The sequence below is a fragment of the Dunckerocampus dactyliophorus genome, chromosome 3, assembly GCF_027744805.1.
Source record: "Dunckerocampus dactyliophorus isolate RoL2022-P2 chromosome 3, RoL_Ddac_1.1, whole genome shotgun sequence".
In the NCBI taxonomy this organism is placed as follows: Eukaryota; Metazoa; Chordata; class Actinopteri; order Syngnathiformes; family Syngnathidae; genus Dunckerocampus; species Dunckerocampus dactyliophorus.
This window is the reverse complement of record NC_072821.1, coordinates 11,253,306-11,278,552: the sequence shown is the minus strand read 5'-3', so window position 1 is coordinate 11,278,552 and position 25,247 is coordinate 11,253,306. Positions and strand designations below refer to the sequence as shown.

Here is a 25,247-nt window from a genome sequence, read left to right as displayed (position 1 = left end):
AACACAGCGGAGGGATTATATTAGTTTGTGCGGCCTGGGAACACCTGAGGGTCCTCTAGGAGGAGCTGCAGTATGTTGCCTGGGAGAGGGGACGCCTGGGTTATGCTAGCCTGCTTTCACCGTAACCCACAAGGAATAGTGGAAAATAGTTTTCCCTGAAACTTGGATTTACTTGAGACACAATTTAACGATTCATTAAGTGTTGATGAATGTTTTTTCCTATCACTGCTAATCTGATGACTCTACTCTCTTTCCTCGCCTCTAGCAAACAAATTAAGTGGTGCGTGCAGTGTGAAAAACATTAGAACTCGGATGTTTCTGTATAATTAGAAGCTGAAAGGGCAGATGTTCTGGGTTTCCCATCTGGGAAACCTTCATTTCTTCTTACTAAAGTACACTCCACAAGTCTCGCCTAGCCAAGACTCATTCCCACCGTGGCCCAAACTATAATTTCATTTTTCAAAACTCTACTGCCCGTCTGGTGTTTAAATTCTCTTGTGTCTCCTCGCTTCAAATTTAAGATACTTTTATGTGCCTTCGCGGACATTCAATTCTAAACTCTCCATGTTCCTACTATGTAACTACTGGATGTACTAACTGAATTCTACGTTAGTTAGTTGTTAAATACTTTGGGAAAAACAACACATTGCGATTTAACAAATATAGATAAAAAGCAAAGCTTTCATCTGCCTAGACAGAACAACAGTTAAAATTGAACATGATGTAAATGCACAGGGTGAAAGAGGGTTTTATACATTAAAATAAATTTCACATGCTTTCAAGTAAAACCTTGACTCTATGTAATGTCATCAAATCAAGCAATGGTCATGCAGTAATAAACATCAACACAGACCTCAGAAATTATGAATATTCAGTCAATAAGATGTATTATTTTACATATTTATAATACAGTGTATATAGTAGGGATGCAAGATAATTATCGAATCAATAATTACCAGGCCAATATGAGGAATTATGACACCATACCGATAAATCCAATAACATTAAAAAAATAGCTCAGATAACCAATAATAATAATAAAAAAAAGATCCAATGAGGCGAGATTACCCGTACTGTTCCGTAGGTGGGTGGGTGTGCAAATCAAGTGCTGCTTTTCTACCGCTGATGTGTGCCAACTACACTTGTAAACAAACATGCCGTTGAGTACAATTTCATCACTGTTTCAGAGGAAGACATTTTGCTAGTGGCACCAAATGCTCTGCATTGCTACGATGCCAGGAGCCCAGGGCTTGTTCCTATAGCTGCAGAGTTTGAAAAGTGCAAAAAAGTTTGCCAGAGTGGACCCAAGCGCTAAAGCGATCTGTGATTTCAGCCAGCTCTTGACCATCACTGAAGATACTGGGTTTTGGCCCTTGGAGCCACAGTTTGTACCACAGCCGCAGCTACTTTTTCGTGTTTTGTTAATAGCAGGGATTTCATGATATTTGGTTAGGGCAAATCTACAGGCACAGTTTGTTAAATCCAACTTTGAGCCATTCTTACCTCCAGGTGTGCACAACTACAGTAAAAATTGAAATTTAACAGATAGAAAAAGTTATTGGTTATTGGTATTGTTATCGGTCTTGAGAAGCAGGATTTAATAGGTATCGACTTAGAATAAAATAAAATATTATGCATAATAAAAAATAATATAATATTGTGCATCCCTAATATACAGTGATATAAATTATTAAAATGTTATGTTTTGCTGGCACCAAATAATTCACAGTAGTAGTAAGATGCAGAGCCTTTGGGAATTCACAGCCCATATTTAGGCCCGGCATTAACCCTGATTGAGACTTTAGTTGATCAGTGGAGAGGAAGATTGAGGGCAGTTTGCTTACAATAGATGTGGAGATGTAAGACTAAGAGCCTGAGGAAACGTAGCGGTGTGGCATTTGATGTTGATTAACAAGCAAGAACATATACTGAGCAGAAATGGACAAAGAAAATTGTGTTTTGAATTATAAGTTTAGCTTGAAAGCCCTCGCAGATGGCTTTCTCGACAAGACCAAATTTATTTGTATCTACTGTTGCTGTGAGCTGAGTTGTCACTGCAGTAGGTCAAGTCTCAAACGGCAGAGAGAAGAGAGAAGTTACACCTGCACTGCAGGTATTTTTTTTATTGTCATTTATACAGTGGTACCTTGGCGTACGAGTGTGCCAGCTCATGGGTATTATTTAGATATGAGACTGCACTACGGTATATGGGCGCAGTCCTAGTTCTGTAAACTACTGACTGTTCTTGAGCACTTAATTTTTGCAAACCTTTATTTGTAATGTAATTGTATTTCTAATGTTAGTCACAATTATATGATGAGTTGCTTGAAGACAATGATATGTGAACGATGGGCAGTTTACCTTAGCAGTATCTACTTGTTGTACATTGTGTTTGATTTTTATACATTGACGTCCATTTTGCATTGAGCTATTTAAAAAACAAACAAACAGAATATTTAAGAAAAAAAAATTGCATTAAAGGAAACATATTATCCAATCCCATAATCATACATGGGTGTTTTAAAAACTTTAAAATGATCTTTCAAAGGTACACGTATTACGGATAAAAACTTCTATCTGCGATTAATTGTGATTAATTATGAGTTAACTATTGACAACATGTGATTAATTAAATATTTTAATCGATTGACAGCCCTACTTGAAAGTATTTAGAGATTCAACTAGATTTCATTTCCAGTCTACAGTATGTTGCTTTGCTAGACATTCACAATCCATACTCTGATATAATTCATGTGTACCATCAGAGACACTCTAGTCAGTCACAGTAGCGGGATAACGATGGCGGTGAGGGAACTAAGTGAGGTGAGCGGAGGAGTCTTTCCAGGATTAAGAGATTAGCATTAATAATAGCTGCCAGAATGGTGGCCATCATCTTAAATTTGTACCTGTATATTCTTAAACATGGCTGATTTCTGATGAGGTTTCAACACATACATTTTTTATTTAGATACATGACACATATATTATTCAGTCTGATGTGCCTGAATGATGAAACAAGAGAAAGAAGTTCATCAAATGATGCTTCAGTAATATAATATACATTACACTGTACTGTATGTCAAGTAAAACTAGAGTTTAAAAGAAAATAATGATGTATATAAAATATGCAGAAACTTGACAAACTCAGGTAGGTTAGACAGAGGCAGCCTGGGCGGCACTGATCTTAAAATGCAAAGCTCCCTGGAACATGCAAGCACAGAGACCAAGTGTGCAGAGAACTAGTTTCCAACACAAGTTTCAGCCATAAGGAGTAGGTATTTCAATTCCTTAAGAGATTAAGTGATTTGGTAGGCGCTGCTGTTTTGGTTGGCAACAAAGCCAGCCATAAAGTGTGGATAAACTGCCGATATTGTCAGCAGCTCTTTTGTCAATCTAATGTCAGGTCACATTTTATGTAATGAACACATTATGCTTCCGTTACTGTGAAGCCATTGAATGCATTTCACAAGTAAACACAAAATAGTCATTATAAATCATGATCAATAGTCAACTAAAATAACATGTTCTCCTCCTTTCACAAGTAAAACAGGTCAATCTCAATAAATTCAAAGTTATAATCCAATTATCGTATTTTCTGGACTATAAATCACACCAGCCAAAAGTGCACAATGAAGAGGGAAAAAAAAACATATAAGTCGCATTTTTAGGGGGAAATTTATTTTGTAAAATCAAAGACCAAGAACAGACATTACATCTTGAATGGCAAGTTATAATAATTACAATAAAATGGAGAGCAACAGGCTAAATAAGCGTCTGTTAGCGCAACGTGAATGGGTTGCATGTTAACGTAACATATAGTTATTCAGATAACTATAGCCTAAACAACCCGCAAGGTCATCTATATTCATCGCCTTGGCACCTACCTGGGCGTGGAGACGTAACTGCACTGTTGACAAGCCTTTCCCGTCAGCACGTTGTTCAAGCACTCATTTGTGAACTTGTTCTGTGGCCATCTAGCTTTTAGCCCACGATTAGCTTTGTTTTCTTCATTGCAGTTAGAGTATCCTCCGCTTTTCGCCAGTCTCTCACAAGTTTCTTGTTCAGTCGAAACTTTCTTTCTGCCGCTTTATTACCATTTTCGGCTGCATATTTCACTTCTTGCAGCTTGTAATCTGCAGAATATGATTTTCTTTTTGGGGGCACTTGTGGCTGTCTTGGGCATGCCAAAGTAAGGGGGGGCGCTGCAGCCACAGACTGTTAAGGCAATTTTAACCAATCAGAGTTGCCGATGATGTCATTTCCGTAGACGTATCATAACAATCATGGCGTTGTACAGTAGAAGCAATCACAAGCTTCTTTCCATGGTAACATTCCCACGCCATTCTTACAAAATAACAACATGCTTGTGAAAGTTGTCCCACCAGCTAGAGGTCCGATTGGGCCTTGTCCCAAATTCCCATTATTGGCGGGGGTGCCTTAGCTGTTTAGCAAGCAAAACAGCAGCTGTATAGCACAATGGCACCTTGGTTCGTCAATGTAAAGCGAAAGTAGGCGTATGTTTACTCTTATACAAACAAAAAGTCATTTCAGCATGCTTGAAAGCAGCAGTGTTATGTGTGCCATTGCTCACATTAAATTATACTTATCTAATATGGAAATAACAGCACATAATTGTTACGTCATCTGTCAGCAACAAGCCAAAAGCTCCATCTTCGCCATCCACATGAATACGCAGTTTTAAAAAATCTTCTCCCTGGCTGGAGTTTTTCAAAAGCTCCGTTTTTAAGGACAAAAACCTCTGTATGCGTGTGGATGAGCGGCCTAAAGGCATAGAAAAATATGCGGTTTTAAAATATCCATATTTGTGTGAAGAGGGCCTCAATTGTCTTTATAAGTTGATGTTTACTTTGTACATTTTCAGTGGTACAGGAGTGATAGGAGCAGCAGATACTGACACACAAGCCTAGAGGGTCCTCTCGCAGCTGTCGGTGTGAAAAAAAAAACATAAATAAGTTGCTACGGAGTACAAGTCTCAGGACCAGCCAAACCATGGAAAAAAGTGTGACTTAGAGTCATGAAAATACAGTAAATATTGCTGGCAACGATACAATTTGGAAAGCTATAAGAACAAAGTAACGTGCAAAGTATGAAACTCTGGACTAATACAATCTGTGAAATAAATTGGGCTCATTCAGCACATCTCTGGTCTCTTATTATTTTGCTACATGAAAGCGAGCTGCGTGTGAGTCAGAGTGATTAGATTAGACATATTAAGAAAGATGCCTTACTCACCCCTCGCAGCGCTTGACAATCATTGCAAATTGTATATTTACAATCTGAAGGCGATGCTTGGAAATAATTCCAGGCCGCTGACATACTTGGCTAGCAAGCTTGTTACTGTGTGGAGCACAACATCATAACTTGTGTGCCGATATCATTATCGTGAGAAAAAACTATACCGATATCTAAGTGTTCTGCCAATATTATCAGACATCATAGAGAAAACCTTCCCCTGTTAACCACCCTGTGCGCATTATGAGGACAGCAGAGACTTCTCATGATAGACATCAATAATATGAATACTTTATGTAAAAGATGTGTATGTGTGTGCACATAGGGTAATTAAATTACAAATATTTTCTTCAGCACCTGTTTTCAAGTGGGGATGAATTTCTGACAGCATATATAAATGATTAACTGGGGCAGTGTGGGATCTGGACTGTGACCTGGAAGTCACATTGAAAAGTGTTATCAGCTTCTGTAGCAAAGAACCATGGTTGGAGCTTTATAAACTATCAGTACAGCTCACTATTAAAGAGCTGTATGCATGTAAGCTTATTCAGGGACAGAGGTCCCCGCTATGTTGGCAGATGTATTAGTATTGTGACAGAGCTGAGAACGGAAAAACATTTCATTAACAGGTTCCCTCTTGTACCACTCCATAATTAACGAGATCTGGATGAGTGTGTAGACTAAACAATATTTAATTACTGTGCCTTGCTTCATGAAAGATAACGATTGAAACACTACACACATCGTGCTATGTCTATTATGTCTTTTAAAAAAACAACTATATATTAGATTTTGAGCCAGAATCTGTTAAGTATGGCTGTTTGCTCAGGAGAATGAAGCAACAAGAAGAAAGAAGTGAATAAACAAAACTACAGTATAATGAATGCTAAAAATACATGGTCATAGATGACCCAAACGTACCCACCAGGCATCCTGCAGTTTTTTATTCCAATATATATTAGGGGTGGAAATCATAGAGCAACTCACGAATAGTAGCCTATACCAACATTAATAATAGTATTATACACTTATTATGTTAGAATCAATAATCAACAATACATCGCAGTAACAGGGTAACATGAGGGAACATTGGGCCTCATTCATGAAACGTTCTTACGCAAACAAACAAATTCCACGAACGCTCAGGAGGACTCTTACGCACAAATACAGCTTGCACTTTCAATGCGCAATCGCCCTCATGATGGATTTTGCAACCTGATCCCAAAAAATGTAGTGCAAATAAAATATCCCAAAAATTATTTATCATCAAAACAACTAAAATATACTCCATCAATAAATATATATTCAAATCCCAATTCATTCATCCATTTCCCTACCTTAATCGCAAACGGTATCACTCAATTAATATCCAAATAATCTCAGATTCGCAACAAGATTGTGAATGTTGTTGCGAGTTTCCCTGGAGTAATTAAAGTAATTAAATCAACCTAAGAACACCGGTGCGAACGATTATCCCTACTTAAGAACGTGTCGTGAATGTGGCGCAGTTTCCAACCCGCGCCTTCTTAAGTACAGTTCTTAAGAAGACTTTTAAGAAGATGTTCATGAATGAGGCCCATTGTACAAACCTTCCTTCTTGCACATTCAGTATAGAAAACTATCAATTTTACACTGTTAAATTTATTTAAAAAAATTGCATTTCCAGCAAATTTCTTCAATTAAGCTATTTTACAGACATGCATTCACTAAGCATTTTAGAGCATAACACAGATAATATCAAAAATAAAATTATCACAAGTCCACAACTGGATTATGGCAACAGTATTGGTATCAGATGTTGGTGTATTGATACTTCTAAAAGGCAACTAACGCAGCCATGTGGACAACACTCACCCATACAGTATGTGCGTGACAGTCAGAAGCAAATAACCCGAAATATAACTGAATTCATCGGACGAGATGACAACCCTTTCTCAGCGGTGGAAGACACCAGGTTCACTTAGTGCTCGCTCATTTACCTGGAAGTCCTGCTAAAGCTCCACCAACGTACTCTCACATCCAAAGTCTCCTCAAAGAACGCGTCTCATCCTCAGTAAGTTTCATGACATAGGTTCTCTTGAAAAAGTAAATAAAATGTTTTTGTCTGAATTAAGGTGATTTTAGTAGCAGGGGTGCAGCCAGAAATTCTGGTCCCCATAAAAAATTATGTTGCACTTAGTGGCACTGAAATGAGGGATAATCACCAACAAGTCACAATGATGTTTTTCACCTGGACAGACAATGAGCATCTAGCTAAAAATGCTCAGGCTGAAATGCTCAAAAGTTTAGTTGTACTTCGCCTCAAAAGACTCAAACTCCGCCACCCGCAACAAGGGCTTGAAGCGTATATTGTGCAAGTAATGTCTTGTAAGTAATGTCACGTTCCAACAGTGGCACAGAGTCTGACCCTCTTTTTAAACTTTACCGACCTTACCACACCAAGAGCAGTGCTCAGTTCCAACACTGTATTCTCTAAGTGCTCCTGACTTAGAGTGGAAAAACTACACTGAAGGGCATATTTCCCATGTTAGATGTGTGCTCCAATGTTGACTTTTTTTCAGGTTTTGTCACTAGACAGTCTCTTCCTGTAATCTGTTGTAGAATGCGAAAGTGATGTCAGCTCGAGGACGCCCCTTGCGTTGCTTCTGTGTTTTGGTGGCTCGTTCTTTGGTGAATTTCTGTTGTTTTTATGCATATTTTTTTATATAATGCCTGAGTATTGTGAGGCTGGTTTTGCTCAAACACTCGAGCAGAAGGAGTAAACTTGTTCACCTTTCCAAAAGACCCAATTCGCTGCAACAAATCGACCAGGCAACACAACCACAGACGGCAATACAAAAACTCAAAACCCAGAAGACGTTCAACGGTGGAAAGGCATGTCAAGGTGACAGTAAATAAAGCCACATTTTTGTGCTAAATATATTCTATCAATCTTAGAATAATATGTGTTTTCATGTGAAATTTCAAAGCTAGCATACAATCTAAACAGTCATCGTTTTCCACAGTCATTGCTGACTGGTCCTGTAACTTATAGTCTGCCTTTATCTCTGTGCAATCACAGCCAGTAAAACAGCATTCCTGTTTATTATTATTAATGTGTTCTTGTGTGTTATATCAGATGCTCAATGAACTGCTTTGTCAACAAGTGGAAACAGCTCTGGCTTAGCAAACTGATACAGTGCCAGCCAACAGTGCTTCAACACTGTGTGAGTGTTGAAAAACAAATGTATAAATTACGGATGAGCCGGATACTTGTTATAAATGGATAATGCATTTTTGCCACATACGAGCATGAAACGAGTACATCTCGTCATTATCTGTAATCGTGATGAAAGAAAATCCTCATTATGTTTTCACTCCTCACGCTCTGTGATTGGCCAGTCACACACAGCGACCGCCCCTCCCGAGACAAACGTTGCAGGCTGGAGCCAGAGGAGTTGATCGGTGCCTCATTCACGTACACAATGCAATTGGCAAGTTGAAAACTGCTTGTGTGGTGTTATCCACTGCCTCCACTTTATTAGGTTTTCCTCAGCTCCCATCTACTGTATTTCGGTTTGTATCTAAAGTTACTTGGTAAGTTTGTTTCGTAAAGCACGCAGTGCATTTGACAAGACAGCGCTGTGCAGGCTTGTGTTGCGTCAGTCACTTATGCAACTCAATTGGAGTAGCATGACCACTTTTTTCCTTGAAATTTATTTTTGTCTTCTTCCATGAAGTCGTCATAAAACAGGCGTGCTACTTGCAATATCAGACTTTTGTTAATTTTCAGTTGGCAGTACACAGTGGTAACAGTAACATGCATTCACTGACCACAGGTACATCTACAGAGTACAAGAGCTGCATCAAACATTCTGCCTGTATGGCTATCATACTACATTATATACATAAGCGTGGTAAAATATTACACCCCTCTCAATACGTTGCACTATTCACGTTGCAATCTTACGTAACATATGCGGTGCATTTCACAAGACAGCTGTATACGGCTTGTGCCGGGTCTGGGGGAGGTGGAGCAAGTGTCAGATCCGGACCTTCCCACCCGGGACTTCTGCTTCACAGCAATGCATTCTCTAATGCATGTTCTACATCTCTGTGAATTTCTGTAGTTTGTTATATATTTGTTTATATTATGCTCGCTCGTTGTGCAGAAGGCTTTTGATGGAACACTCGAGGAGATGGAGTAAGCTTGTTCACATTTCTAAAAGACACCATTTGCCTCATCAGATGCGTCGGCAAATTTCGTGGAACAAATGCCCCGCAGATGGAAATCAAAAGTCAAAAACCCACAAGACACTTAACCATAGAAAAGCGTGGAAAGGTGGCAGTAAGTCAATCTACATTTCTTCTGCTAATATGGTCCATAGTAACCAGCCTAGTGCTGGCCACTAATGCAGTGCTAATTCCTATCTGGCTTGTTCTGACGTGGTAGATAGGCGGTTAAAGGGTTGTCTTTGATTGCAGCGTAACTATGAATCTTACAATAATAATGTTGGTTTTCATGCCAAATTGCTTGCTAAACAACAATTGTTGGCTAGCGTCTTCAGCGCTGTGCAATGTGCAAAGACCAAGCTGACAGCTGTGGCTATCACTGGAGTAAAACATATAATACTCCTCACAACAGTATATTAGCGAATGTTATTGTTGTATGTCACTTTCTTAGCGTGCGTTCATGGCTGTGTTTGCAGCTAGTTGTCAGTCTCACCTGTAAGTGTTCTAGACGTGAATAGTTATATATAGCATGTATAGAATAGCTATAGAATAGCAAAACATGGCTTGCAGTCACTAATCTTTCTAGCCTATTTTGCAGTCAGTCAATCTGTCTGTCTCAGTCAACAAATCAATTTTTTTTACAAGGTCTATTCTACAAATCTTAGAACAATAGAATGGAGGCTCATTCCAGGGCTAAATAAGCAGTGATCGCTGCTCACTGGTCTTTTATTTTGATGTCTGCAAAGATACTTGTGGCCATTTTTTGTGTGTTTAAGGATGCTCTAATCAAGGTTTTATGCTGCCGATACAGATACCGATCATCCATGAGTGAAATCGGACGATACCGATCACATAGATTAGGTGCAAATTTTCAAATATACTATTGGCTATGTAAGGGGTCACCAACGTTTTTTCTTGCAAGACCTACTTTTACAAAATGAAAATGGCGAAGAGCTACTCATTTTTGTAACATTTATTTTCATAGCTTATTTCAACCCAAACAAACAGAATGCTTGTTTTACCAGATCATTAACAAAATGCTCGTATCCACAACTCACATTTTGTATTTCAGAATGCTTTTCTTTCTAGTGTTCTCACATTATTAACTGAAAACGTGAATGAAAGCCGGCTTGCAGGTACCTCATGCTGCCGTGGGTGGCTCCCTGCTGCTGGCGGGCACCACGTCGGTGGACCCTGGGCTATATGATATGAAAGGGGAACCATGAAATTTAGACAAAATTATGCTAGACTTACTTTTTCAAAATCGCTGTTTTGACTACATTAGCCGCTGCCTGACCGATGATCACATTGAGAGCCTCAAAAACTCACCAATCCCTGCCAAGTGCCCGCCACCCAAATGCCCTCCAAATATTTAATGTGCCACCACGCCGAGACATTTTTCGTGGCATGTTTTGCAGGGTGCAAACCTTATATCACTCACAAAGACAGGAAGTCCCACACGGCAGACCTGCTTGTTTTGGCTTTGTGAAGGGAAAGTGGGCAGGAGACGGTCGCTATAGGCTGGATGCTGCAATGGGGGCGGAGCTGATCGGCGAAGGTGAGCGGTGTTATAAAGAAAGTTTATTTTTCGGACGATACTGATCAGTGGCCGATCGATCGGGGCACCCCTAGTGTTACATCATAGTTATCACAACACAATATCAGTGAATGCTAATATGATGTTGTTGTTAATCTGTCACTTTCTTGGCTTTGCTGTAACTTCATGGTTGCATGTGTTGAATATGGTTCGTGGAATGTGTCCTGGCTGTCATGACGTTGCAGCCAAGATGGCGTCAGTTCAGAATACTCGTGGGGGCCGCGTCAAAATCACCACTTCATTTTGCTCCTATTTAATAATTTATTTATCTGTGACAGCAGTATGACAACAATGTTTTATTAAGTGAGTACTTTCATTTTGTTATTGTTTTTTTTCCCCAAACTTTTTTGGTGTCATGAGAAGTTTAATTCTTAGATTATTGTGAGCTGCTTGCTCAGTCTCACGCAGTCTGCTACTTGGTGCAAGTGAAAAGCTGTTTTTAAAAACAGAAAGACATTGTGACTGAAAATGACAACCAGTGTGAACAGAAACAAAGAGCAAGACAGCAGATGGAAAGAGAAAAACCATGTGATCGTTGAAGTGTAATGTTTTCTACTCAATGGTTATTGGTCCCTTTCTGTAACAAGCGATTTTTCATGTTCTATTAAAATCTTACCTAATTCAGTAGTATCTATTTCTCCCAGGTCTCTATCCACTCTGTCTGAAGATGCTCTGTGTGACCTTGAAGCAGTCCTGTACATGTGCGGCTCCACATCTCCATTTTGAAGTCCATTATGTGGCTCCCTCAGTGAGGCCACAAAGCGAGGGGCGCCTAGTGGAGGAGTCTTAAAAGTCATGGCTTTGCTCATTTTGTCCCGCAAAGCATGCCTACCAGGCCCTTCGCCAACCTTCCTCTGCTTGTGAACGGCAGCTGATCCTCCACTTGTGATCCCTAAAACAGTTCCAACTCGATCCCCAGCGGCTGGCTCGCTACCACTTTTCTTCTTTCGCGCTTCGGTCCGAGCTCTGGAATTTTCTATGGTCTGCGGGTGGCTGTTTGCTGTAGTTTTGGTAATTTTGGGCTGTTTGTGAGGGTGTAGTCGCAAGCTGTTGAAGTGATCGATGAACTCTTCGCAGTGCAGTAGGTGGTGCTCCGGCTCCCAGGTGTCTTCTTTACTTCCATAGCCCTTCCACCGGATCAGGTACTCCCACTTACCCTTCTTGTTGCGCCTCTTGTCTACAATACGCTCCACCTGAAAGCAGGGGAGAGAGAGGGAGACAGCATTATAAACTGTATTTCCTATGCTTAAATATATTTTAGAGCCATAAGGAGACCATAGAGGCACATTATGTGACAAGTCAAGTTTAACCTTCCTGTTGTGTTCTGGTCAATTCTGACTGATTTACAACTTAAAACACTCATTAATATTTCGTTTTACATGTAATTGCCTCAAGGCCTTATCATATCCTCCAGACTGTGCACTTGAACATATAAAAGTGATGATCACCACTTTCATTGAATTTTTAGTGGTTTAGTCAAAAATTTGTTACACCTGTGGTGTTCCCGGTCAGAAGTGACCGCCATGAGAAATGAATTGGTATGCAGATTATACTCATCCATCAGATGAGAAAACATCCCCATATACACCACCCCAGCACACTCACACATACACACAAACCACACATTTCAGACTGAACAATATCTTTTGTGGTACAGTGTTCCCTCGCACCATCGCGGTTCACCTTTCGCGGACTCGCTGTTTGGCGAATTTTATTACAGCAATTTTAATTGTTTTTGTTTTTTTTACAGCATATGAACGCTGTTACAGGCCGAGCCTGGCCGTTTAAGAAGAATTGCATTGTGAGAAGTTGAGTGTTGTAGTTCTGTGCTTTAGCACAAGGTGGCGGTCTCTTCGGTCTGCAATGCCCATTGTCTTCTGTGTGATTGGCTGGAGATCATTGTCAATCAATCTCCTTCGTGCAGTCTCTTGTTGTGGTCATGGCTAGCAAACCAGCTAACCGTTTTCTCCTTGACAAAACCCACAATGTCGACGAAAAGTTCTGCACCCAAAAGGCAGAGGAAGCCAGCCCTCACACAAAAAGTTGGACTTCTGGACATGCTGAAGTAAGGCAGAATTTACGCGACTGTAGGGCACCATTACAGAATACTGTAAATGAATCTTCAAGGAGGAGTAAAATACGATGACAGGAGCAATACGTTTTAACAAGGATGCAAAAACGCTACAGCTGAACAGTGCCAGTACAAAGAGGCATGGTCAGATGAGTGAAATACCTGTGAGTCACTTAATAATTTGTTGTGTCCAACCTAGTTGGTTGATCATTAAAATTCAAACAAAATTTGAACTTTGAGAGTTTTAAACAAGAGAGAAATGTGAGGAAATGTTTATGCCTGTCTGATAAAAGTGTAAAACGTGTATCATGAGGGCTTTTACAGCCTTAGAACATATATAATAACTGTAAGCAAATAAAGTTGGCTACTTCACGGATTTCACTTATTGCGGGCTATTCTGGAAATCACCTACGATAAATGAGGGAACATTGTACACATCTCTTTCCCGCACTTATGTGCCAATCCTCCCACGTGAAACACCTTCCTGATGAAACAATGTATCACATCTTCACACAGACTGGCCGAGTGTTTGTAAAACCAGCTCTTTACCATACTTTTGTGCCTACAGCTCCGGCTCCCCCATCCACCCGCCTCACCCAACTGAACCACACCAGACAAATAAATGTATCATACTGTATCTTTACAGACCACCAAAATATAGCTTGATGTTTGCCTTGCACTCCTTTCACTCTAAGCACCATGAGTATGCGACTGACCAAGGGCTATCTGCCAGAAAGGCTTTGAACCAGATTTTAGAACAAAATAAAAGAGGGCGCTGAAGTTGAACCAGACATAGAGGATGACATCTCGGAAGTGGAAGACATAACCGCTTTTGATGCAGACTTTGAGGAGGCCGACCAGACACCTGAAGAACAGGCACCCGAGGAGACATTCCAGTCCAAGAGTGGAGACTTGCTCTGGTCTTCATCCCCTCGGGACAGAGGATGTAGAGCAAGTGTGCAAAACATCATAAAGTTAATTTCAAAATAATATGCAACATTTTGTGTGGATGACATCAAGTCCAGCCTCCAACTCTTTTTACTTGAATACATTGAAAGGATTATACTGGTGATGACAAACGTGCAGGGGAGGCCTGGAGAGAAGTATACCTGGTAGACTACATGGGTCTGTTGATTCTAGCGGGAGTATATCACTGAAACTATGAGGCTAGATAAAGTCTATGGGATACTGAGTCTGGCAGGCCTATATTTCTGGCAACTATGTCCTGACAACAATTTCATGTTCATTCAAGAATTATTCGATTCAATAGCAGAGATACACGCACGCGCACGCGCACACGCACACGCACTGATGTTTGGTCTCTGGATTTCCATTTTGTTTTTTACATTACATGTTCATTTTGAAATACATTATCAGTGTACATTATCAGGAAGATGAAAACAACAGGAGGGCTAAAATAAGGAACATGCTAAGAATAAGAAAAAAAACCCGGGTGGAGCCTTGAAGAAATTTAAACAATGGTTTTGAAGGTGAAACTAACATTTTGTTAAATTGACATAAATGAAAATAAGGCCACATAGCACCAACTGTCCACTACTGTAACACATGGTAGAAATAATGGCAGTTATGCGTTTTTTGAGACAGTGACTCGTCCTACTCTCCCTATGTGCAACACCGTATTTATCCTTTTATACTGTAGGTCTTTGTTGGGTTTAAACGTGCAATTCTCTGGCAAAACACTAGGGGCGGCGTTCTATGGAGCATCAACTCAGTGAGTGACCACAACTCTCGTCGACACGTAGTTTCCTTCGTCGCGAGCCAACAATGGCAATTAAAAGAGAGACGGGGAGATTTCCTCAGTTACTGGAGCTGGGATTAATCAATGTGTTAAAAATCAAAAATGGAGAAGGTGCTGGAAAAGGTAGGCTGTGTGCCCTCTGAACTTAAAGCCGGCCAATCACAGCCTTTACAGTCCGTGTCATGATGTTTGATTTTTTTTTTAAAGATTCATGTCAAGCTATGCAGGAGGGTTTGGAGTGGGAGGAGCACGCTGACGCCTCAACGCAGGAGCATAAACCAGGCTTAAATGTTCCATTATAGCTACTGTTGTTGTTACTGCTTCACATTTTAAAGAAGAAAATGCTGCAGTACATTAAACCAAACATTTTCCCACATTCACACTTAAAATGTGGGCTACTTATACACGTATTCCTGGTAGTATGCTGTTTCGTGTTACAGAGATTTTACATGCACTCCCATAAATTGTTAATACTGGACAAAAATAAAAAGAAAAGTCAAAGCAACATTTTATCAGAACGGGGAAAAACAACATTGGCTGCATTCTCGGTCCAAGCTGCTAAATGCCGCAACCATCATCAAGGATAAAGACGTTATCCTTGAGCAGACTCCTGATTAAAATTTGAAGACCAGTTGACCAGTTTCTGTGTCACTTTTGTAAGCAATTTATTTCAAACAACCATCAGCTCATCAAATGTTTAAAACCACAGCTTTTAAAACACAAAATCTTCCCAAAAAGTGCATTCAATGTCATTTTCTGTCAGGTATTCAGACTTTCAAGATCTCTTGATGGCAAAAGCAAAACAGCTTTTTCTCTTCGAATGCGGATTGTTGAGCTGTACAAGCAAGGCGTCTCGCAGCGCGCCATTGCTGCTGAGGTTGGACGCAGTAAAACAGTCATTTTAAACTTCTTAAAAGATCTTGAGGGTTATGAAACAAAAAAGTGAAGTGGTAGACCCAAAAAAAATGTCACCGGCCCTGGGCTGGAGGACCAAATAGGCTGTCCATCAAGACACGTGACGATCCTCAGCACAAAGGAAAGTTGTTACTCGTGCTGAGTGCACTCCAATAACCATCAGAGGGCATCTGCAAGAAAAGGCTTTTAAGAACAAAAAACGTCTTCAAAGGCCTCGTCCCCTTCAATGGCACAAAATTGCCCATTTGGAATTTTCATAAGAGCACCAAACGTTGAAATGTGGAAGAATGTTTTATTCTCTGATGAGAAAAAATGGAACCTTGACTTGATGGAACCTCCTGATGGCTTCCAACGTTACTTGCATGACGAGAAGATCGGCACCTGAGATGTTTTCCACACGGCACAGTGGAGGGGGCACCGTCATGATCTGGGGTGCTTTTTCCTTCGATGGAACAATGGAGGTTCAGGTTGTGCAGGGGTGTCAAACGGCAGATGGCTATGTGGAGATGTTGCAGGGGGCATCCCTCGTGACTGAAGGCCCTTGTCTGTGTGGTAATGACTGGGATTCTTCAACAGGACAATGCTGCAGTTCACAATGCCTGCCTGACAAAGGACTTCTTCCAGAGGAATAACGTCACTCTTTTGGACCATCCTGCGTGTTCCCCTCATATAAATCCATTTGAGAACATTTGAGGATGGATGGCAAGGGAAGTTTGCCAAAATGTACATCAGTTCCAGACAATGGATGCCCTCCATGAATCCATCTTCACCACCTGGAGCAACATTCCCACTAGCCTCCTAGAAACACTGTCATCAACCATGCACAAACCAATTTTTGAGGTGGTTAACAAGAATGGCGCAGTTACTCATTACAGAGCCGTTTTTGAAAATGTTATTTTTATTCGAAGGGAGTTTCACGTTTTTTTGAGCTATGGTCTTAAACCTTTGATCAGCTGATGAACAGCCTATTTCAGTTTAATGGTTGTGTGCAATAAATTACTGACTTCATTTTTTTTTTTGTTTCACTGTCATATCTTTTTTTTGCATTTTGAAGGCCTGAGTGTATGTGAAACGATCTTCTCTGAAACTGACAGTGATAACTAAGCAATGTAGTGGTCTCATTATTGAGACTTCCTCCTCTCAATGAGCCGTGCAAGACAACCTTACAAGTGATTTTTTTTTTCATTTAATTATTGTGCTTAATCTTTTTATTACTTTATTTTATATGTCCTTCATGTGTTCTGTGTACAGTGAGAGTGACTTGGGTGTTAATTTAGGCATAATATAAATATAGGTTTGAACTTACCCTCAAACTCGACTTTCATCACCATCAACGGAACAGAACCTTTATCATATTTCGATTGCTATGAATTTTAAAAAAGAGCTCTACTATCATTTTCTCATTTAGCAACAGTTTTTGACATTATTACATATTACCATCTCAACATCATGTGGATATGCTTTTAATACCTGCCATTGTTTAATTGATTTTCTCACCTTTAGCAGGTGAAAAATACTTTTCTTTATTTTTCTCAAGCTGCTGTTCCTCCCCTCAGACCTTTGGCGCCCCCAATGGGAGGTGGCGTCACTCATTGAAAACCTGCTGGCTTGTGTGACGTTAAGTTGAGCCTTTCATGGCATCAGAATGAGAAGCAGGACGTTTGGCAAATTACAGTCAGCACTGGTGGCTTTTAAAATGAAAGCGGTCTGCTGATGCATAGTGTGGTCGGCCGACCGCTGTTTGTCACTCCTTGATGCTGGCAGTTCAAAGCTCCTTTAATTGCTGTTAGCCTGTCAAAACTAAATCTTGATGTCTGGTTTCATTGTAGGCAATATACTACCACACTGGCTTTTTTTGCAACAGAGAACACATGATGACAATAAAAAAAAAGAGGCGCTGCTTTCCTTTCTGTACAATCTCAGAGACAACAAATACTGTTGACATATACAGTATGTATGTCACGCATAGCTGTTTTGACAAAATATAAAACCAAATAGATATACAAAAAAAAACAGTCTTATGTTCTATTGTGGCACCACAATCTCTTTACTTGAAACTTTTTTTTGGCCAAAAGTATGTTATATCAATTTGATATAAAAGTAAACTGTATTTGAGTGAGACAAATTAAATTGGTTTGTCAAGACTTATCTTGGTTTGCTTGGCTTGACAGATCTCAGGATATGAAAGTATCCATGCATGCTCGCCTGTGTGTACATTTCATCTTATATTTTTTAATGAACATTTCCAGTTAGAGCATGAACAATTATTGATCTTAATGGCATCTTTTTATGAAGGCCATGAAGCACTACATTTCCAATGCAGCTCATTTTAGACACGCCACAGAACAATGATAATTATCTATGTTACAGATGTAGCCAGACAAAGACAACTGTTTCCAATTTAAGTGCTGAGGAAATAATCTCATATCACATGATTACTGTATTAGTGCCATAAAACAGGTCATTTAGTCTGTAAACTTGAATTGGAATGTTCACGGCTGTTGGCAGAAAAAGGTTACATTACAATTTAAAACTTATATTACCCATTTCAAATCAGTACATCAAATTTAGAGAAGATCAAGGGACAATTATTACATCTACGGATGACTGATCAGTCCAAAAGCTATCCAGGACATTCCTCATAAAGTGTCATGCTACCACTCAGTTGACATCAATCTAACAGTCTATTTGGATCATCAGGCTTAAAAGTATCGTCACAACTCTCTGGTCAATCATTAACTAAAATGAATATGCGGTGCAATATTTAATCAACATTAAAATAAACGTACCAAAATATGGAATCCAGACCTTTTCACACATGCACTGCAAACCTGACCTTACCTCTGCATTGACTGTAGGAGCTGTATGTGAGAACACAAATGTCAGAATCAATCAGACCTGAATCCATCACACCCAATGTAATATAGGCTTGATATCCTGCCAGCTCACGCACGCAAAGTCTGATTGAGCGCATCTGTGAATAAAGCAGGCCATTTTCTGGAGAATTCACAGCGAGTGCATCTGACCATTGTTGAAGAGGTTATTCTGCAATGGGCCCAAAGCGAGAGGAACACAAAAACCCAGAGGGGAAGCAGACAGCTCATTTCACACAAAGACACTGACTTTGTGTATTGAGTTTGTTATCATTTACATATTATCCAATACCGTTGCCATACATATGTAATCCCTCGTTTATCGAAGTTAATTGGTCCCAGACCCGTCCCTGATAAGTGAATTTCCTCGAGTTGGGATTCCTTATTTATAAATAAAATATTTTTATATTAAGAGCATAAAAAACCTCTTTACGACCTTCTAAATATAGTTTTTAACATTATTAGGGCCCTCTACATATGAAATAACCCCTCTATAGTCACCTTTACACTCATATTACCTAATATAGTAGACATAATCAGAGAAAATAATCCATTTAAGACATCTTGTGTGTGTTGCAATAAATGTGTTCCGGATGTGTGGAGGACAGGAAGTGATTTCAGGGGTTCAGAAATGAGTGGATTACGGCGGCAACAGTAGCCCGTGTTGCTATTATGTTACTGTGCCTGTTGTGAGATAATTCAAATCTGTAACAAAAGCCTGTTGTTCCAGCAAACAAGTCTGACTCTTGTGCACCTCACCAAACATTATAGTAACATTACTGACACCTAGTGACCAGTGTAGAAGACTACATATTACAATCCGAATGCATCTTCTTAATTTTTGATATTTGCATTTTAATTCATTTAGGCATTGTTGTGCTTAAAAATGCGCAATTTGGGCAAAATATATATAACACTTTCTTAAATATGCATGTTTTTTTGACAAATAATAGGCCGTATTCAACCATGTAAAAGTGTGACTAAATATTATATTTTTTTATTAACCGTGATAGGGTGAAACTGCAAAATTTGAACAAAGAATGACTGTAGTTACTTTTGAAACAGTGCCGTAGCTTAAATTGTGCCCAAACCGTTGCTTAAAAATAGGAAGGCATACACATCTTGCCCAAAAACATCCATCCATCCATCCGTTTTCTATGCCGCTTATCCTCACTGGGGTCGCAGGTATGCTGGAGCCTGTCCCAGCTGACTACAGGCGAGAGGCGGGGTACACCCTGAACTGGTTGCCAGCCAATCACAGGGCACATATAGACAAACAACCATTCACACTAACATTCATACCTATGGACAATTTAGGGTCATCCAATTAACCTAACATGCATGTTTTTGGAATGTGGGAGGAAACTGGAGTACCCACACACGCATGGGGAGAACATGCAAACTCCACACAGAGACACCCAACAGAGATTTGAACCCTGATCTTCCCGATCTCCTGACTGTGTGGCCCACATTCTAACCACTAGGCCAACGTTCGGCCTTTTTATTTTTACCAAATATTGTGACATGCAATTTGAACAGAATGGTAATTTAAATATTTCAATAATATATCTAAAATGAAAATTAGGTAATAAATTCACCAATATAAATAAGATACACCACAAATTGCCTACAATTGTGTGCAAAATGTGGCAAAAAAAAATTACAAGGTTTTACAGTATTTTAAGTGCATACATTCCTCACAATTGCAGCAGAGATTGTTAACTGATACATAGGTGTGACCAAAACGTAAGTGGCCATTGACATGACATAGAACCTCTGCGGCTGGTCTGCAGCCAATCTGCAGCTCAAAAATCAGAACGTCACACACGCGCCCTTTGTGCATTTCTTGTGTTTTTTGCAAGTAGACCGGCCGTAGGAGCCCGTATGACTGGTTGTGACCTAGGCTTAAGGACGTACTCAAACCAGGCCATTTGTAATGTGCTGGACTTAGGCGTGATTTCCCCCGCCCTCTCCTGGCCCCACTGCCCTGGGCTCACACTGATCAATCATGTTACAGCCCATTTGCTTGTCCAATCACTTCTATTCTGCTGTTTTGCTACAAATTTTCTGACTTTGTGGATTATTTTCAGTCATTCTTATTGTTTCTAGTCTGGACGGTGCCACCTGTCTTTAATACGTGACCCGGGAATTGGAATTAAGTACAGTGGAAACTCTAAAATCAAATGGCACCGAGGTGGTACATTTTTTTCGGAGAAAAAGCAACACGAATGGCTCTCAAACCGCCGTCATACTTGACATGGAGAGATCAGTATACCAAGCAAAAGACCTCATTGCATACAATACCCCATTTCAGGATTATCTGTACATTTTGCTTTTTCTTTAGCTTTTTATGGCATTTTTTGTGACATTTATTGCAAAAACAAAGGACCAGCCTCTTAAAAAAAATAACAGGATGTTATGTAAATGAACCACACTTCAAGCAGCAAATCTCCATTTGTGTCATCAAGTTGCAGTATTTTATTGATTCTATGTTTTAGTGGTTAACTTCTTTTTACACTTGTATGATGATTAACAGACACAACGACAGATTAGTCATTAAAGTTAACACTTGTCAAGTGTTCTATAATCTTAATATTAAGAGTGGCTCACCTATTTGTACGCTTGTATAATTGCAATAGTAATGGTATTACAAAATTACCATAAGGAACATAACATGATTTCCCTTGCACAATTCAACATGCTCGAAAGTCGTATATGAATGTTAACATGTTTTATTAAAATGTCCTGCATTGTCATTCAGGAAAATGTTTGGGGGAAATTCCAACTAATCGAACAGCTACCCCTAACAATTTCTGATCTACCGTACCTTAGAGTTTCCACTATAGGTTATTACTATCTTTTTTAGGAGTTGCTAGAGTGATTATCATATGTGATTTTCAACAAAAAATCATACTCTTTCATGCTCGTACAAAAGTGACTCTGCACTGCAGCAGTTAAAAACCAAATGTGAAACTACTTGTGACTCATGTGATCTGATGCCTTTTTTTCCTGATGCATCAGGATATGTGTCACTGCTACGGCCAGATAAACTTTATCTATTTGAACATGCAAACTGGACCTAGAAGTTTGTTCTTAACACGGCTGGCATGTTTAACCGGTGTCATTTAAACAATACCAAAGTATGGCAAATAGTAGTGTGTTGTTGTGCATCTTGCTTAGTCACCACCATGACCACAAACACATGACACAATGCTCATAACACCCACCAATGACAGGCATAGAAATATGGCTCCATACTGGGTAGGATGACCTCACAAATGTTTTCGAATGCCTACAATGATAAGCAGTCAGAAAGAGGAGGTACAACCTGTGTGTCCACAAATGTAGAACCTATTCTAAACTAAGGCTTGGGCAACAAGGTAAATACTTTGGCCATTTACCAGGACAAAAAGTAGCAATATGTACAAGAGCAATAATTTTCAGGGTACCACACCAGTGACTTATATGAAATATTAACAGGACTATATTATATTATAGATCAAAAATCAATTAAATTTAAAAGGAAAATTAAAGTATTGACCAGGTGCTGAAGGACTTCTTGTCAGAGCTTTTCTTTCTGTCACTCACATATACACACTGATGACCTGGAGAGATGCAGCCACAACACAGAGACCCGTTGAAAAAAAGCGTTTCAAGGGTTATGTAATTTAGCAAACAAAGGAGGAGTTATGATGCAAATTTGAAGATAATGATAGTCAGTGACTCAGAGTCGTCAAACTGTTGAGCAGCTAAGAAGTAGGATATCCTTTTTTTATTATTATTGCAAACTACCTGTTGTTATTTCACTCATCTGAGGTTTGACAGAAACAAGCCAGTGCATGGAACCAGTGTTCTACAATATCAGCCCCTTGTGGCTGGCATTAAACTAAAGGGCAGTTACTATGCAGCTCTATGAACAATAAGTGTGTGTAATCAGTAAAAGGAATCCAAGCAATGTTCTTCATTGATGTTGATAAAAATTTGATTTTACTTTCTAAGTTGAATCATGAACCATCAATATACTTTGTTGTTTGTCCAATTTGTAAGACTGTGTGGAAACGAACAAGAGGAGCACTGAAGAGTGTACAGTCGTATACCTATGTGGTTGACACGACACCGATGATTTCATATAAAAACACCAATGATGTTTGTACCATGAAAAAATGACCATAAAATGGTATTTTTAAGCTATATTGTTATGCTGCTGATTTTAAGATAATGGTGATCAATGAAATAAGTCAAACAGTTGGGCAGCTAAGAAATATGATTAATAAAATATCATGAGTAAAATATAATTTAACTGAAAGTAAGGGGTTGTCTCAAATTCAAGGTCATTTTAGGCTGCATTCACTCTTGTGGTCTTCTGGTCCAGAGCAGAATTAAAAAAATAAATAAATAAATAAAAATACTTGGTGCACACTTTGGTGTGGTTCCCTTCGCGTTCACACGTGTGATTTTGTCCTGAGACCAAAGGCTGCACAGTAAAGATCATATGCATAAAATAAGGACGTGATTAGGCGGCATTGTGACATATTACGTGACGCATGTGTAGGCTAATTTTATATTCTGCTTATTTTTTATCAGCTTAAATTTAATAAAAATCTTCTAAAATATACTTTTAAAGAGTGCTATTGTCTCACACACACACACAGAGGGCGCGGATAGAGCACGTTGCACACATTTTCTCTTACATATTTGTCATTTCTTCATACTCTTTCGTGTAATTTTAACTGTGTCTGTTTTTCCTTGTAGCGCTCACATTTGAGTTCAAGTAATCTGAACCGCACCAGTGTTCACTTTCAAATGGACTGAGACCCATCTCTCAAGTGGTGTCTGCCTGCTTGGTTCATGCACACAATGGTTCGGATGATCGCGTTCACACTTGATCAAACCAACCATACAAGCCGAGCAAACGCACCAGAGTTCGTTTTAACCAAACCAAACATGACACATGTGAACACGCCCTTATATTCGTCAAGGGTACAAAAGCATTACATCTGAGGGTACCACCTCCAGAGACAAGCCCCCAAAGCTACAATGATGCACTTTTCCTGCCGTAAGAATGCCAAGTGTCTTGAACCGGAGCTACTTTGCTTACACAACCCGATAAAAATAAACTCATGTGGAGTTCCGTGACCAACAGCCTTCGAACACGGCTCGTCACGGCGGTGATGAGGAGCCCATTCCTGGCATGTGTGCGCACCTCCGCGACCATCCCTCCCGTCAGCAGCCATTCAGCATGTCCGCTGTCACTTTACCACCACTTTCAACTCGGTGACTCCCTGAGCACTTCTAGCCGTCAAATACACCTCACTTGTCAGCCATAACCACCAGGAAAAAGGCCAAAGAGTGTCAGGAGCCACGTAAAGTCGAGCAAAGCTTGCAGAGGCTTAGTTTGGTCTCTTTAAAGGGCTCAGGACGCCGCTTCTTTTTACACACACACACTACTCGACGCCCTCCCCTTTACTTCCTAATTCCAATATTCGGCAAAATGACAGCGAATATGGCGTGGACGTGGCTTCACCCTACCTCGTATAGGTCTCCCGAAGCCATAGCGAGGTACAGACTCCGTTCTTGCCTGCCCTGTGGGCTTTTTCGGTGGCTGTTTGGACGGGAATTAGCGAGCAAGCCTTGTTATTGCGAGCGATGGGCAGCAGTAGATGAGCAGACAGTGTCAATCGAGCCCGGCGCTCTGCGATGGATCGTTCAAGCTGTAGAAACAAACAAGCACCGGGCGGTGCTGTTTACTCAGTCTAACAAAACCGAAAATGAGTTGATATACAAGGCGAGGGTGGCCGATGATCGTGCACCTCCTCCTCCTCCCTTAGTAGAGGGACAGAGTGGTGTCTTGTGACGAAGCTGAGACACGTGCAGATCCTCTCCACCTGTTCACTAGACCTGATTTCATAAGAGCATGCATTCTGAATCATCATAAGCAGCACTAATTGCATATTCAGGATTATGTTTTCACCCCTACAAATAATAAAAATATATTATACAAAATAGCCGATTTATTCAATTTGACACTTTGAATTAACCCTTTGTACCCTTCTATTGTTGTGATCGTACTTTGCAGTGGTGATCAACTACATTGCATCATGCTGAGAGCTGTTGCTAATATTTCCACACCTCAAGTAAGCAGAGTACTTAAATATTGCATAGTGCAAGTCCAAAAATATACTATAGTAAAAGTAAACAGATTCAAAGGGTTTCCTGAATGAAAAGGTGGTCTCGAACCAGGTGGTATTTCATGAAGCAACGTCTTCATCAATTGAAGTGCAAAAATAAAATATGATCTTCCTGTCTTGGTGTGCTTGTACTTTTCCGCGTACAGTGGAGAACCGTACATTCATAATTCAGGATTCACGACCATGCAAAAAAACCATCACATTTGCCCTACATAGCATGAGTTGTATGGAAAGTACAACCAACAAGAGCTTATCAAACCAAATGCCTACTTCACTCATGGTACAATCCAAAATTGCAAACACATGTGGGACACACAGGCTACACATGTATCGAAATTGACACTTACACACTAATATGCATGCAAAACAATACTATTTT

At 39.9% G+C, this 25,247-nt stretch overlaps 1 protein-coding gene across 1 annotated transcript in view; it reads right to left on the bottom strand.

Moving 5' to 3' along the window:
- LOC129178594 (chromodomain Y-like protein 2) overlaps window positions 1–24,498 on the bottom strand; it is a 38,009-nt gene extending 13,511 nt beyond the window's left edge. The window contains exons 1-2 of the mRNA XM_054770948.1: window positions 24,210–24,498; window positions 11,679–12,255 (exon numbers count right to left, since the gene is read on the bottom strand). Coding sequence (XP_054626923.1) covers window positions 11,679–12,255; window positions 24,210–24,233 — 601 coding nt within the window. The 5' untranslated portion in view covers window positions 24,234–24,498. The remainder of the gene's footprint in view (window positions 1–11,678; window positions 12,256–24,209) is intronic.
- Window positions 24,499–25,247: the final 749 nt, after the last annotated feature.